The 12,897-nt window shown below is 25.4% G+C and overlaps 2 protein-coding genes across 2 annotated transcripts in view; one reads left to right on the top strand and one right to left on the bottom strand.

Moving 5' to 3' along the window:
* Window positions 1–1,148: 1,148 nt before the first annotated feature.
* PRSY57_1023300 (SNF2 helicase, putative) lies at window positions 1,149–11,099 on the top strand (the record flags this gene model as incomplete). Its single annotated transcript, XM_012907822.2, has 1 exon — window positions 1,149–11,099. One exon carries the CDS (start codon window positions 1,149–1,151, stop codon window positions 11,097–11,099), a length of 9,951 nt encoding a protein of 3,316 aa, XP_012763276.2.
* A 715-nt stretch (window positions 11,100–11,814) lies between these two features.
* PRSY57_1023200 (hypothetical protein) overlaps window positions 11,815–12,897 on the bottom strand; it is a gene marked incomplete at both ends in the record, with an annotated part of 2,447 nt that continues 1,364 nt past the window's right edge. Inside the window, one exon of the mRNA XM_012907821.2 lies at window positions 11,815–12,897. This exon is cut by the window's right edge and continues 952 nt beyond it. Coding sequence (XP_012763275.2) covers window positions 11,815–12,897 — 1,083 coding nt within the window.

Here is a 12,897-nt window from a genome sequence, read left to right as displayed (position 1 = left end):
AAAAAAAAAAAAAAAAAAAAAAAAAAAAAAAAGTTAAAATATAAAATATAAAAGCATATTATATATATATATATTATCTTATTTTTTGTTTTAATATTTTATGTATTTATAGAATAAAATTAAAAAAAAAAACGTGGTGTATATTATATAGTGTGTATTATATTATACATGTATATACTTATTGATTTATCTTGCCTAGTATGATATATATAAAATTAAGTACACTTTATTTATATTATATATAATTATATGGATATATTCTATACGTATTTAATGCATCAAAAGGAATAAATATAATATATATATGAAAATATTTACGTATATAATAAAATTATTTTGCATATAAATAAATATATAAATATATATATATATATATTATTTATTTTTTTTATTTTTGTGTTTTATAGCATTTGGAATAAAATATTGATATGAATATTTTAAACGACAAAAGGAATTTATCTAAATGATAATTTAAAACATTAATAAAAAAAAATATATATATATATATATATATATATATTTTTTTTGTACAAGACACAAGTTAAAAATAGTATTATAAGTGTATATATTTAAAAAAAAAAAAAAAAAAAGTGAACAAGCTGCTTTTTTATGTTCAAGTTTATTAAGATCATAATAAATATTATCAGAAAAAAAAAGTGCAACATTTTATAAACAGAATATAAAATATTTATATATATATATATATATATTTATTTATTTAGTGGTAAAAGCGTTGAAGTAATTGTATATATATGGAGTAAGTTGGACAGAATATATTATTTATTTATTTATTTATTTATTATTTTTTTTTTTTTCATTTATATATATTTATCATCATATTGCTGATTTATATAATATATTTATATATATAAGAATTAATAAATATGTTCCAATAGTACTGATAACAATGATTATATATTTTGAATAATATAAAAATAAAAGTTATATAATAATAATAATAATAATTTCTACAGAAAATATTTTATATAATTTTTTTTAATATAAGCTAATTATATTAATATATTAAATAAAAGTAATATAAAATATAATAAAGACGAAATTAGATAAGGAGGATTTTTGAAAAGGGTATGCCTAAAATACAACAACAAATGAGAAGTACATAAATATTAACAATAATTTATTTTACAATGAATAATAATTCTAATATGAGAGAGGCGGTGCCTCATTTTACTACTGATAACAAAAATAATGAATCAGAGAATTCAATAATGAAAAAGAACCTGACATCCAATTTTATGGGTCAGGTAAATAATAATAAGAACAGTACCTGTTCTTCAACCTATTTAAATAATGCAAATAATATGAATATATCAAAAGATAAGAATTATAATTGTAATATAAATAATGATAATGCTTCTATTAGTATAACAAACAGTTTATTGAATAATGATCAAAATATGTCTATGAGACCACAAATGGGAATGAATAAAAATTGTGGAGGTGGTTTACATAATTCATATCAAAAATCTTTATTATCTTCTTATAACATGAATAATATGTCGATGAATCACTTGATGAATAATTCTATGAATAGGTATAATTCATTAAATAATAATAATTATCCTCATCAAGATATGAATCAGACAAACATGCATATGACTAATATCAAATCTGCATTGCAGAATAATAATAATAATAATAATGATATGAAAGGAAATAATATGAAGCAAAATGGTTATATGAATAATAATATGAATTATCAAAGGAATGATATGTTAATGCGAAATAATTCCAATTCGTTTAATATGGCAGGAAATTTTTATCCATATATGAATAATAATAATAATAATAATATTAATAGTAATAATAGTAATAATAATAATAATAGTAATAATAATAATAATAATAGTAACAATAATAATAGTAACAATAATAATAATAGTAATAATAATAGTTCATATTATGGTGCATCCTCAGTAATGGGATTAAATTCCAATACAAATAATATGATGAACAATACATCATTAAATAATAATTTTAATAATAATATGGGTGCCGAAAATAATAACAAAACGATGAGTTTATTGAACAAAACTGGAGGAGGAAGTTTAGATAATAATACATCACATCAACCAATGAAATCCTTACAAAGTACTATCAACTTAAATAATAGAAATATTAACAATATGAATAATGTTAGTGGTAATAATAATAGTAACTCAATAAATTCGAATAATATAAATTCTAATAGTGTTTTTAATAATAATAATAATAATAGTAAAGGTGTGGGTAGTTTTATTTCTAACCCTAGTATGAATGTTAAGGGTATAAGCAGTGTATGTAATATTGCATCATATAGAAATAGTACTTCTTTTGAAAAAACAAATAGTATAATAGATAATAATATGAGATATATGAATGTATATAATAAAATGGGTTATAATAATAACGTTAATGATTATCAGGTATATGATAACTCATCAGCTTTAAATGATAACTTAAATAATAAAGACAAAAAGGGGAAAGAGGAAGGTAGTGGAGATAATGAAAAAAATGGTACTTCAAACATGATGAATACTGATAATAATAATAATAATAATAATAATAATATTGGAGATTCCAAGTTGAGAAAAAAAAGAGGAGAAAGTTTTAATACAAAAGGGATAATAGGGAATAATGCTGAGTCCATGATATTCAAAACATATAAAAATAATGACCTGGACGAAAATAATAATAAATATGGAATGAATAAAGGAAATATTGAGATGATGAAAGACAGTTCAGCCAATGTATCAAAAAATGATAATATTATGAATAATTTATCAAATAATAATATTGGTGGAACAACATCTAATCCGTATAATTTATATCCGAATTTTAATTTAAAATATCCAATGAATATGGATATGTTTAATAATAATAATAATAATAATAATAATATGAGTTCTTTTAATATGCTTAATAGAAATTTAATGAATAGTCACTTAAATAATAATAATAATAATAATAATAATTTTTCAAGTATGTCCATGTTTAATAATATGGGTGATAATAATAATAATAATAATAATAGTAGTAGTAGTATGTTATATAATAATATGAACAATTTTAATTTATTAAATGCATATAATAATAATGATAACAATAATAATATGAATATGAATAGTATTGGAGTAGGACTGAATAGATATAATGCATACAAAAGTATGGAAAACCTAAAAAATTATAATGAAGCACTTATGAGTGGTAATGTTGGTGGTGCAGGTAATAATAATTTAAGTAACCTTATGAATATGAACAATTTTAATAACATGGGTTATTTAAATGGTCGTTCATGTATGAATGACATGAATATGAGATTATTGAATAATTCAAAGTTTCTTCCAGGGAATATGGGTTTGAGTAATAATAATTATATGAATGATCACCAATATATGAATAATAATGAGAATTTATATGGAATGATGTATAATAATATGGATGATAAAAATAATATGAAATATTCAAGAAAAGGTTCGTTAGGAGCTAAACAACAGCAACAAACGTTATCAACAACTAGCAAAGGTAAAAAGTCTGCATCTCAGAAGAAGAAAAAATCAAAAAATGCAACAGCAACAATAAATGGTTTACAAGGTGGAGAAGAAAAATTAAAAAAAGGTGTTTCAGGAAAAATAGGTGATGACTTTATTATGGATAATAATGGTGATTTAGTAAATGATGGAAATAATGATGATAATGATTTGTACGTGAATACGTATGTGAAAAAATCCACAACCACCAAAAGTAGTACAAGAAAATCATCTTATTATTATGAAACTGCCGAAGATAAATATAATGAGAAGGTTCGAAAGAATGAAAAATATGACATATTTGTATCTCCAAACATTGGAACAATTGAAGGAGGCCGAACTAATTTAAGACAGAGGAGGAAGGTACATAATTATGCTCAAATGGAAGATAATTATTTTGAGACCGATGAGGAGGATAAGAGAGTTGATGAAGAGAAATTTTTATTGCGACAAGAAAAGCAGAGCATGGGAGGAATTGATCGAGTATTACATCATAGAAAGATATTGGATTATGATAAGATAAATAGTATATGTAATAATCCATATTTGTATATAAATAAGAAGAATAAGTTGAAGGAAAATGAGAAGAAAAACACAGATAGTAATGATAAGGAAAAAAGTGGTGCATGTGACGATGGTGCAAATATTGAAAAGGATAATAATAATGATGAGAATAATGAAGATGTTGTGAAAGATGAAACTATAAAAAATGAAACCATAAAAAATGAAACGATAAAAAATGAAACCATAAATAATGAAACCATAAATAATGAAACCATAAAAAATGAAACCATAAATAATGAAAATGTAAATAATGAAAATTTAGCTGATAATAATAATAAGAAGAATGAAGTGACAAATGTAGATTCTAACAAACAAACGAATAATAATAATACAGATAACGATGAGGCAAATGCAGTTGATGAATTTTGCGAAGAAGAAGATATTGAAGATATCAATGAAGTAGAATTTTTAATAAAATGGATAGACAAATCTCATATTCATAACTTTTTTTGTACTTACGATTATTTGAAAAATTTCCATGGTATAAAGAAAGTAGACAATTATATTAAAAAGATTAGGCAATCATTTCAAAAAAGAAAGTTTATGACAGCTGATGAAATAGAACAGGAAAAGATATATTCTGAGATTAAAAAGCAGATCGAAATGGATGCTATTCAAGCAGAGAGAATAGTTATGCACAAAATTAGTGATATTACAAATGAGCAAGTGTTTTTAGTAAAATGGACTAGTTGTGCCTATGATCAATGTACTGAAGAAACGAAACAGACATTAATTGATCATGGATTTGGGAAATTAATTGAAGAATATTTTGATAGGGAAAGTAAAATATATGGTATGAAAGCTATGGCAAGTGTATGGAATAGAGGACCATTAAGTGTTACTAAGTTTGATCCTTATCATGAAACTCCATTTTATTTAAATGAAAAAAAGTTGAGAGCTTATCAATTAACAGGTTTAAATTGGATTGTAAGTAGAATGAAAAGAAATTTGAGTGTACTTTTAGCTGATGAAATGGGTTTAGGTAAAACAGTGCAGACCATTGCAGTAGTTGGTCATATGTTATATAAAGAAAAATTGATTGGTCCATATTTAGTTATAGTACCACAGTCAACTGTTGATAATTGGTTAAATGAGTTTAAAAGTTGGTTACCTCAAGCAAATGTAGTATGTTATCATGGAAATGCTGTGAGTAGAGAATTGATTAGAACTCATGAATTAAAAAAAGTATATGTCCCCAATAAAGGATATCGTTACAAATTTGATGTATGTATCACTACACCATCTATATTAAATAGTGTTAGTGATGTAGAGTTATTGAAAAAAATGCCATGGCAATTAATGGTAGTTGATGAAGCCCATCAATTAAAAAATAGACAATCAAAAAGATTTATTGAATTAAAACAATTCATGGCAGAATCTAAATTATTATTAAGTGGTACTCCTTTACACAATAACTTAGAAGAATTATGGACCTTGTTACATTTCTTAAATCCACAACAGTACACTTACTATGAAACGTTTCAAAAGAAATATAATGAAATCGAAAATACAAGTTTGATTGGTGAAGCGAAACAAAAACAATTAATACAATTACAACATGAATTACATGAGGTCATATTAAGAAGAGTAAAGAAAGATGTGGAAAAATCGCTTCCAAATAAAGTAGAACGTATATTAAGAGTTGAATTATCCCCTATACAAATTGAATATTATAAGAACATTTTAACCAAAAATTACGAACAACTAGCGAAAGCTTCAGGAGGTGCAAAAAATTCCTTACAGAATATATGTATGGAATTAAAGAAGGTATGTAATCATCCATTTTTATGTGCTGAACCATTAGATAAGGATGAATATAAAGAGCGTTTAGTATATTCGAGTGGAAAAATTTGTTTATTGGAAAAGTTATTAATTAGATTAAAGGAAAGAGGAAATCGTGTATTAATTTTTTCACAAATGGTAAAAATGTTAAATATTTTAAGTGAGTATTTAACTTTAAGAGGATTTAAACATCAACGCTTGGATGGTACGATGACCAAAGAAATGAGGAAAAAGGCAATGAACCATTTTAATAGTAAGAATTCAGATGATTTTGTTTTCTTATTATCAACGAAAGCTGGTGGTTTAGGTATTAATTTGACATCTGCTGATACTGTTATTATCTATGATTCCGATTGGAATCCTCAAAATGATTTACAAGCAGGAGCAAGAGCACATCGTATTGGTCAAACGAAGACAGTTCAAATATATCGTTTAGTAACAAAAGATTCGATTGAACAGACTATTTTAGAAAGAGCAAAGGTAAAAATGGTGTTAGATACGTTGGTTGTTCAAGGTTTAAACAAGAAACAAAATGACAATGTAAATTATGTAGGTGGGGAAACTGGTGGTTCATCGAATGGTTTTACAAGAGAGGAATTATCTAAAATATTAAAGTTTGGTGCTCAGAAATTATGGGAGAAGAACAGTTCTAAATATTCACCTCAAAAATTGGATGAGGACAAAAATGCGATAAAAGGGGTAGATGTTGATTTGGATAAAATTTTGGAAGAAGCAGAAATTAATGAAAATGCAAATAATGCAAATAAAGAATTAAGTTTGAATTCTGAATTGAATGCGTTACAAGGTTCGAGTAATTTTTTTAATAGTGGAAATAGTTTATTTGGAAATACCAATTTGGTTGGTACGAATGGTGCTACAGGAGGAAGTGGAGGTATAGCAGATGATTTGTTAAGTTCTTATAATAACATAACAGAGTTTAAATATGAGCCTCCAGCAAATTTGAAGAGTAATATATATAACGATTCAACGAAAGCAGACGAGGTAGATGAAGAAGAGAATGATAAAGATTTTTGGGATAAAACCATTCCCCTAGAAGAAAGATTAAAATTGAAAAGAATGAAAGAGGAGGAGTTATTAGTACATGGTCCAAGAAAAACGAGAGCAAAAGATATGCGAAGTGTATTATATATGGATCATGGACATTATTATAATAATAATACCAGTTCCTCTCATCATAATAACAATGCTCATGGAAATAATAATGAAGATGAGGATAGTGACGAATTTACAATCAAATATAATGATAAGAATAGTAAGCATTTAAAAAAGAAGCGACAGAGAAGAACCTCAACGCATATAACTGAAAAGGATAAGTTTAGATTATATAGATCCTTATTAAAATTTGGAAATCCAAGTTTGCGTTTGGATGACATTCAAGAGGACGCAAAATTGACCAAAGTGGACAAGAACGTAATATTGACTGAGTTGAATATAATAGTTGAGACATGTAACGAAATAGTTGAGAGAGTATCTAAAAATGAGCAAGTTGATGATAATAAAAAGGAAAAAAAGGATATAGTAGTAGATGGTGTTGTAAATAATGATGATAGTAAAACGAAAGGTTCCAATAATGATGTGGCTGATGTGAATTCAAAAGATGGCAATAAATTGAAGAAAGGAATAGAAGAAGAAAACCCAGATGCCTCTTTAAATACAAAGGATGAAGAAGATAATAATGCATCTACTACCGGAAGTAATAATATAACAACGATATCTTGCGACGATTCGAATAAGCAAGATGATAATAAAAAGAAAGTTGAGGAAGAGGGAGAAAAGGATGATGCTTTGATTAAGGATAACATTGGAAAGGAGGATGAAGAAGGAGGAACTATCGGAACGGTGGTGAGCAAAAGAAGGCGTGGAAGTACATTGAATAGTAACAGTAGTAGTGTTGTGAGTCATGGTATGAGAACTCGAGACAAGGCTTCCAAAGATGATGATAATAAAAATGATGATAATAATAAAAATGATGGTAACAATAAAAATGAAAGTAACAATAAAAATGAGGACGATCATCGAAATGATGATGATCATAAAAATGATGATGATCATCAAAATAATAAGGATGACAGTGTAGAGGATGAGCTTTTGCTCAACCAAAATGATGATGACCAATTAAATATGAAAAATAATGAAAATTCGAATGACGAAAGTGATGGCGGAAATAATAAAGCAAAAGGGCTAGATAAAGGGAAGAAGATAGATGCATACACTTTTTTTATAGGAACAAATAGAGCAAATGCTTTAGATTTATGCCAACGACTAAAATTATTTGAAGCTTTACATAATTTCATTAAAGAACAAAATAATGACAATGAGTATAGTTTTAAGTTGCCACTAAAAAAATGTGATGAAGTTACAGGAGAAGACGACGAGAATGGAAAGAATAATGAAAAAGCCCAAACGGACGAAAAAACTGAAGATGGAAATGTTAAGAATAATGAGGTAGTCGAAAATAATAATGATAATAATAATAATAATAATATACCTGTAGATGTAATGATTGATTCTTCAAAAGATTATTTAAAATTGAAACTTCCTGATTCAATATTTAAACATATAAGAGATTTGACATCAAAAGATGTAAAATCATGGACAAGAACAGATGATGAAAATTTAATTAGAGGAATATATGTATATGGTTTTGGATCATTTAATGAAATATGTGCAGATGTGCATTTGAATCTGAATCATATGAAAAATATAAAATGTGACAAGATTAAAATGAGATGTGTGAGAATATTAAGAATGATAGAGCAGGTGTATAATAATAAAGGGAATGAACAAAGTGGAGGTCGAAAGCGTCGTAGAATGAAAAATAAAAATAATGCTAATGTGGAAGGTGTTACAATGGACGGTAGTGTAAAAAAGGAAAAGCGAAAATATAATACTAACAGTAATAATAATAATAATGATAATGATGATAATAATGATAATGATAATAATAATAATAATAATAAGGATGTAGATGCAGATGTGGATGTGGATGTAGATGCCGATGTAGATGCTGATGTTGATGGGGATGATGTTGAATATAACGAATCGTCAAGCAAGGGTCATCTAAAAAGCGGTGCCTTGATCAAGGTAGATAAAGGAAACAACAACAATAACAGCAATACGACAAGTAGACTTAGTAGTAATAGAAAAGGTAATCATTATAGCAGAAGGAGTGGTGAACGCATGAAATTTACTCATTTGTTAGTAGACAAGAATAGTGCTAGTGCTATAAGGAAAAGAAGAGGTTATATAAAAAGAGGAACAGCATCAGGTGTCTCATCAAGCAACGTTGTTGGAGAAACAGTAAGCGGAAATTTTGTAGATGAGCTAAATGAAGAAGTAGAAGGAGAAGATGCTTTTTTGGAAACACAAGAAGATAATGAAAACAATAAACATCATCATAATCCACATTATTATAATTCTAAAAAAAGTAAGAAAAAAAAACATGCGAATGTTGATGTATCCAAAGGTGATAAAGAATCAAAAAGGAAGCGTGGAAATAATAAATTGAATAATGAATATGATTATTATAATTATGATGATAATGAGAAAGAAGAAGATGATGAAGGAGGAACAAAGTTTAATGATAATGAATATAATGATGATGTTGATGATGACGATGATTATGACGATGATGAAATAGATCCCAACTTACAAAAATTACCTTTAAGGTTTCCTGTAATTGAAAAAAGAAAAGCTAAATCGACAATATTGAAAAATGCAAAGAATGAAACCATCGTGTGTATTGAATCATCTGATTCTTCCTCATCTACTGAAGATAAAAGTATAAGAAGTAAAGGAGATGAATATGACGAAGAGGAAGAGGAAGAGGAAGAAGAAGACGACGAAAACGAAGAGGATGATGATGAAGATGACGACGAAAACGAAGAGGATGATGATGAAGAAAGTGGAGAAGATGACAAAGAAAAAGAAACTGGAAAAAGGAAAAGAAGAAGAAACAGTAGGTATTATAATAGTAGTAATAAATATATTAAAGATAATGAAATGTTAGATACAACAAGTGTTGGTGCAAATGATGAATATAAATATGAAGATGGAGATAATTTGGAACGTAAAAAACGTAGTAGTAAAAAGGATAAGAAGAAAAAAAAAAATAAATTAAAAGAGAAAAAAAATAAGAGAAAAAGAAAAAGAAGAAAGATAGTTGATGAGAATGAAATAATGGATAAAATAAAAAATTTGAATATAAATCATATGGATTATGAACAGCAACAGCATTGTATAAAGAAGTTGGTAAAGAAATGTATTAAGAAATATAAAAAATTATTGAAATTAATAAAGAAGGTAATATTATTATCTGTAGAAAATGGGAATCAAGTGAATGAAGAAGAAAATCAATCACAGGTGGTTCTTGAACACGAACAACAAGAAGATGTATTATTATCTGGAAGAGGAAGAAGAACACGAACGGGTACTCGAACAAGTACAAGAACAAGTACAAGAAGAGATATGGATTATAAGAAAATGGAAGGAGGAAGAAGAGGAGGAAAAACAACAAGTGATGTAACAACTACGAATTCATATGAGAAGGATGAAAATATGAATAAGTCTATGACAAAAATATTACCACCTGAAGTATTTGAAAAGATTGAGGAATTTATAATTTTTATTGGAAAATATATTGATACATTTTGTTTTATATGTAAAGATATTGAATGTAGAGAAAAATTAATTCAAGCTTCATGGGAATATGTATCTAAATTTGTTATTATAATAATGGATGGTACAAATAATAAAAGTAGTACTACGAATAGTAAAACGAATAGGAATAGTAGTAATAGTAGAACTAAAGGCAAAGTTAATAATACTGTAAAAATGAATAATAGTGAAGTTTTGAGGGACATATATAAACAATGGAAAGATAAGAAGCAAGTTAAAGGTAGTGACGAAAACAATCATAATGGTGATGATGATGATGATAATAATGATAATGTAATAGAAGATGAAAAGGTATTCATAGAATTTTTTTATGCAAAAAAAGCATCTTTGAATAAAAACGTGAGAGATAGGAACTATATTAATAATGATTTGTATAGTAATAGTAATGAATTGGTATATAGTAAGAAGGGAAACAAATCTGAAGAGCCACTATCATCCAAGGTTAGAAAAAATGAACTGTTGGAAGAAAATAATTTGAATATTAATAATTCTAATGAATCGATAAACGGAGAAGTGGAAGATTAAAAGGATGAAGAATAAATGGAATATACAAAAGGGAAAAAAAAAAAAAAAAAAAAAAAAAAATATATATATATATATATATATATATTTATATATATATTATACATGCAATACATTTACGTTGTGTGTGTAGGTGTGTTTATATTCATGTCCATATTTTATTTAATATCATAATTGTATAAGGGCAAAAAGTACATTTTTGTTTTAGATTATTATAGCCAAAAATATTTTTGTATGAATTCTAACTTTTTTTGACAAATGAACTAATTTAATATTTTATATTTAATATATGTCATATATAATAAGAACAACAATAAATAATACATTATTATATGTAGATACAATTTTTTTCTCTAGTTTTAATGAAAACATTTTTTTTTTTTTTTTTTTTCTTTTATTTATTTATATCCTTTTAATCTAATGTTATATTGTTACCAATAAATTTTTTTATTTACTCGAAATTATATATATAATAAAATGTATATATCAAACATATATATATATATATATATATATATATATATATATATATATATTTATTTATTTATTTTTTATTTATTTTTTTATTTATTTATGAATGTTTTATATTTTATATGATGTAATAAACTTTTTTCACGTTTTAAAAAAGTATTTGAAACATTTTGATGGAAAAAAATAACATGCTTCTGAAGTATACATAAGAAAGATAACACAACTTACCTTAGATATATATGTTTTCTTATAAGTAGAAAAGGAATGCCTTTTTTTTGTATTGTAAGGAAATGTTTTTTATATCTTCAATACTCTTATCAATATTATTAAAAACAAAATTGTTTTCATTCAAAATAATATCTGAATCGTCTATATTAAACGAATTATGATAAGAAGTATTATTTATATTTTCATTCAAATTGGAATCCTCTTTGTTCATATTAGTAATATCACTGGCTTTTTTTCTTTTATTTTTCTTTATATTTTTTATATGAGGCGTTATTTGATTATTTGTTTGTTTTATTTTATTTGTCAGGAGAGCCCTTTGGTCTTCCTTATCATCATATCGATACTTTTTATCTTTATCGTCATATGGATACTTTTCATCTTTATCTTCATATGGATACTTTTCATCTTTATCTTCATATGGATACTTTTCATCTTTATCGTCATATGGATACTTTTCATCTTTATCTTCATATGGATACTTTTCATCTTTATCTTCATATGGATACTTTTCATCTTTATCTTCATATGGATACTTTTCATCTTTATCGTCATATGGATACTTTTCATCTTTATCGTCATATGGATACTTTTCATCTTTATCGTCATATGGATACTTTTCATCTTTATCGTCATATGGATACTTTTCATCTTCCTGTTGATTCCTTAATTGTGATTGTAATACATTTTGATTGAGATACATATTTTTAATGAAAAACTTTTGCTTATTAAAAAGACCTTTTTTTTTATTTTTGCTTGATAATATTTCGTTTGTGGTTAAACAATTTGTGTTGTTCATTTGATGATCAACATTATCTATACTACTATGATTATTATTTGTTTCATTTTGCTTGTCACAATTTTTTAAAAATTCGAATGTGCTGTATGAATGTTTAAGATTTCCTCGAATTTTTTCAGGAACTTTTTTAATACATTGTATTTGGTTTATTTGATTTGAATAATTTTCATCTACCTTTACAATATTTTTACAAGTTTGGTTCACTTTCATTTTCATATTTTTTAAAAGTACATCTTTATATGTCTGTTTTTTTTTTTTTATATTGAATTGATCACAACTTAAGTTATGATGATTATGTATATTTGT

Source organism: Plasmodium reichenowi, chromosome 10 (assembly GCF_001601855.1).
Source record: "Plasmodium reichenowi strain SY57 chromosome 10, whole genome shotgun sequence".
NCBI lineage: Eukaryota > Apicomplexa > Aconoidasida > Haemosporida > Plasmodiidae > Plasmodium > Plasmodium reichenowi.
Note: the sequence above shows the minus strand (reverse complement) of the source record. Positions and strands in the feature narration are given on the sequence as shown.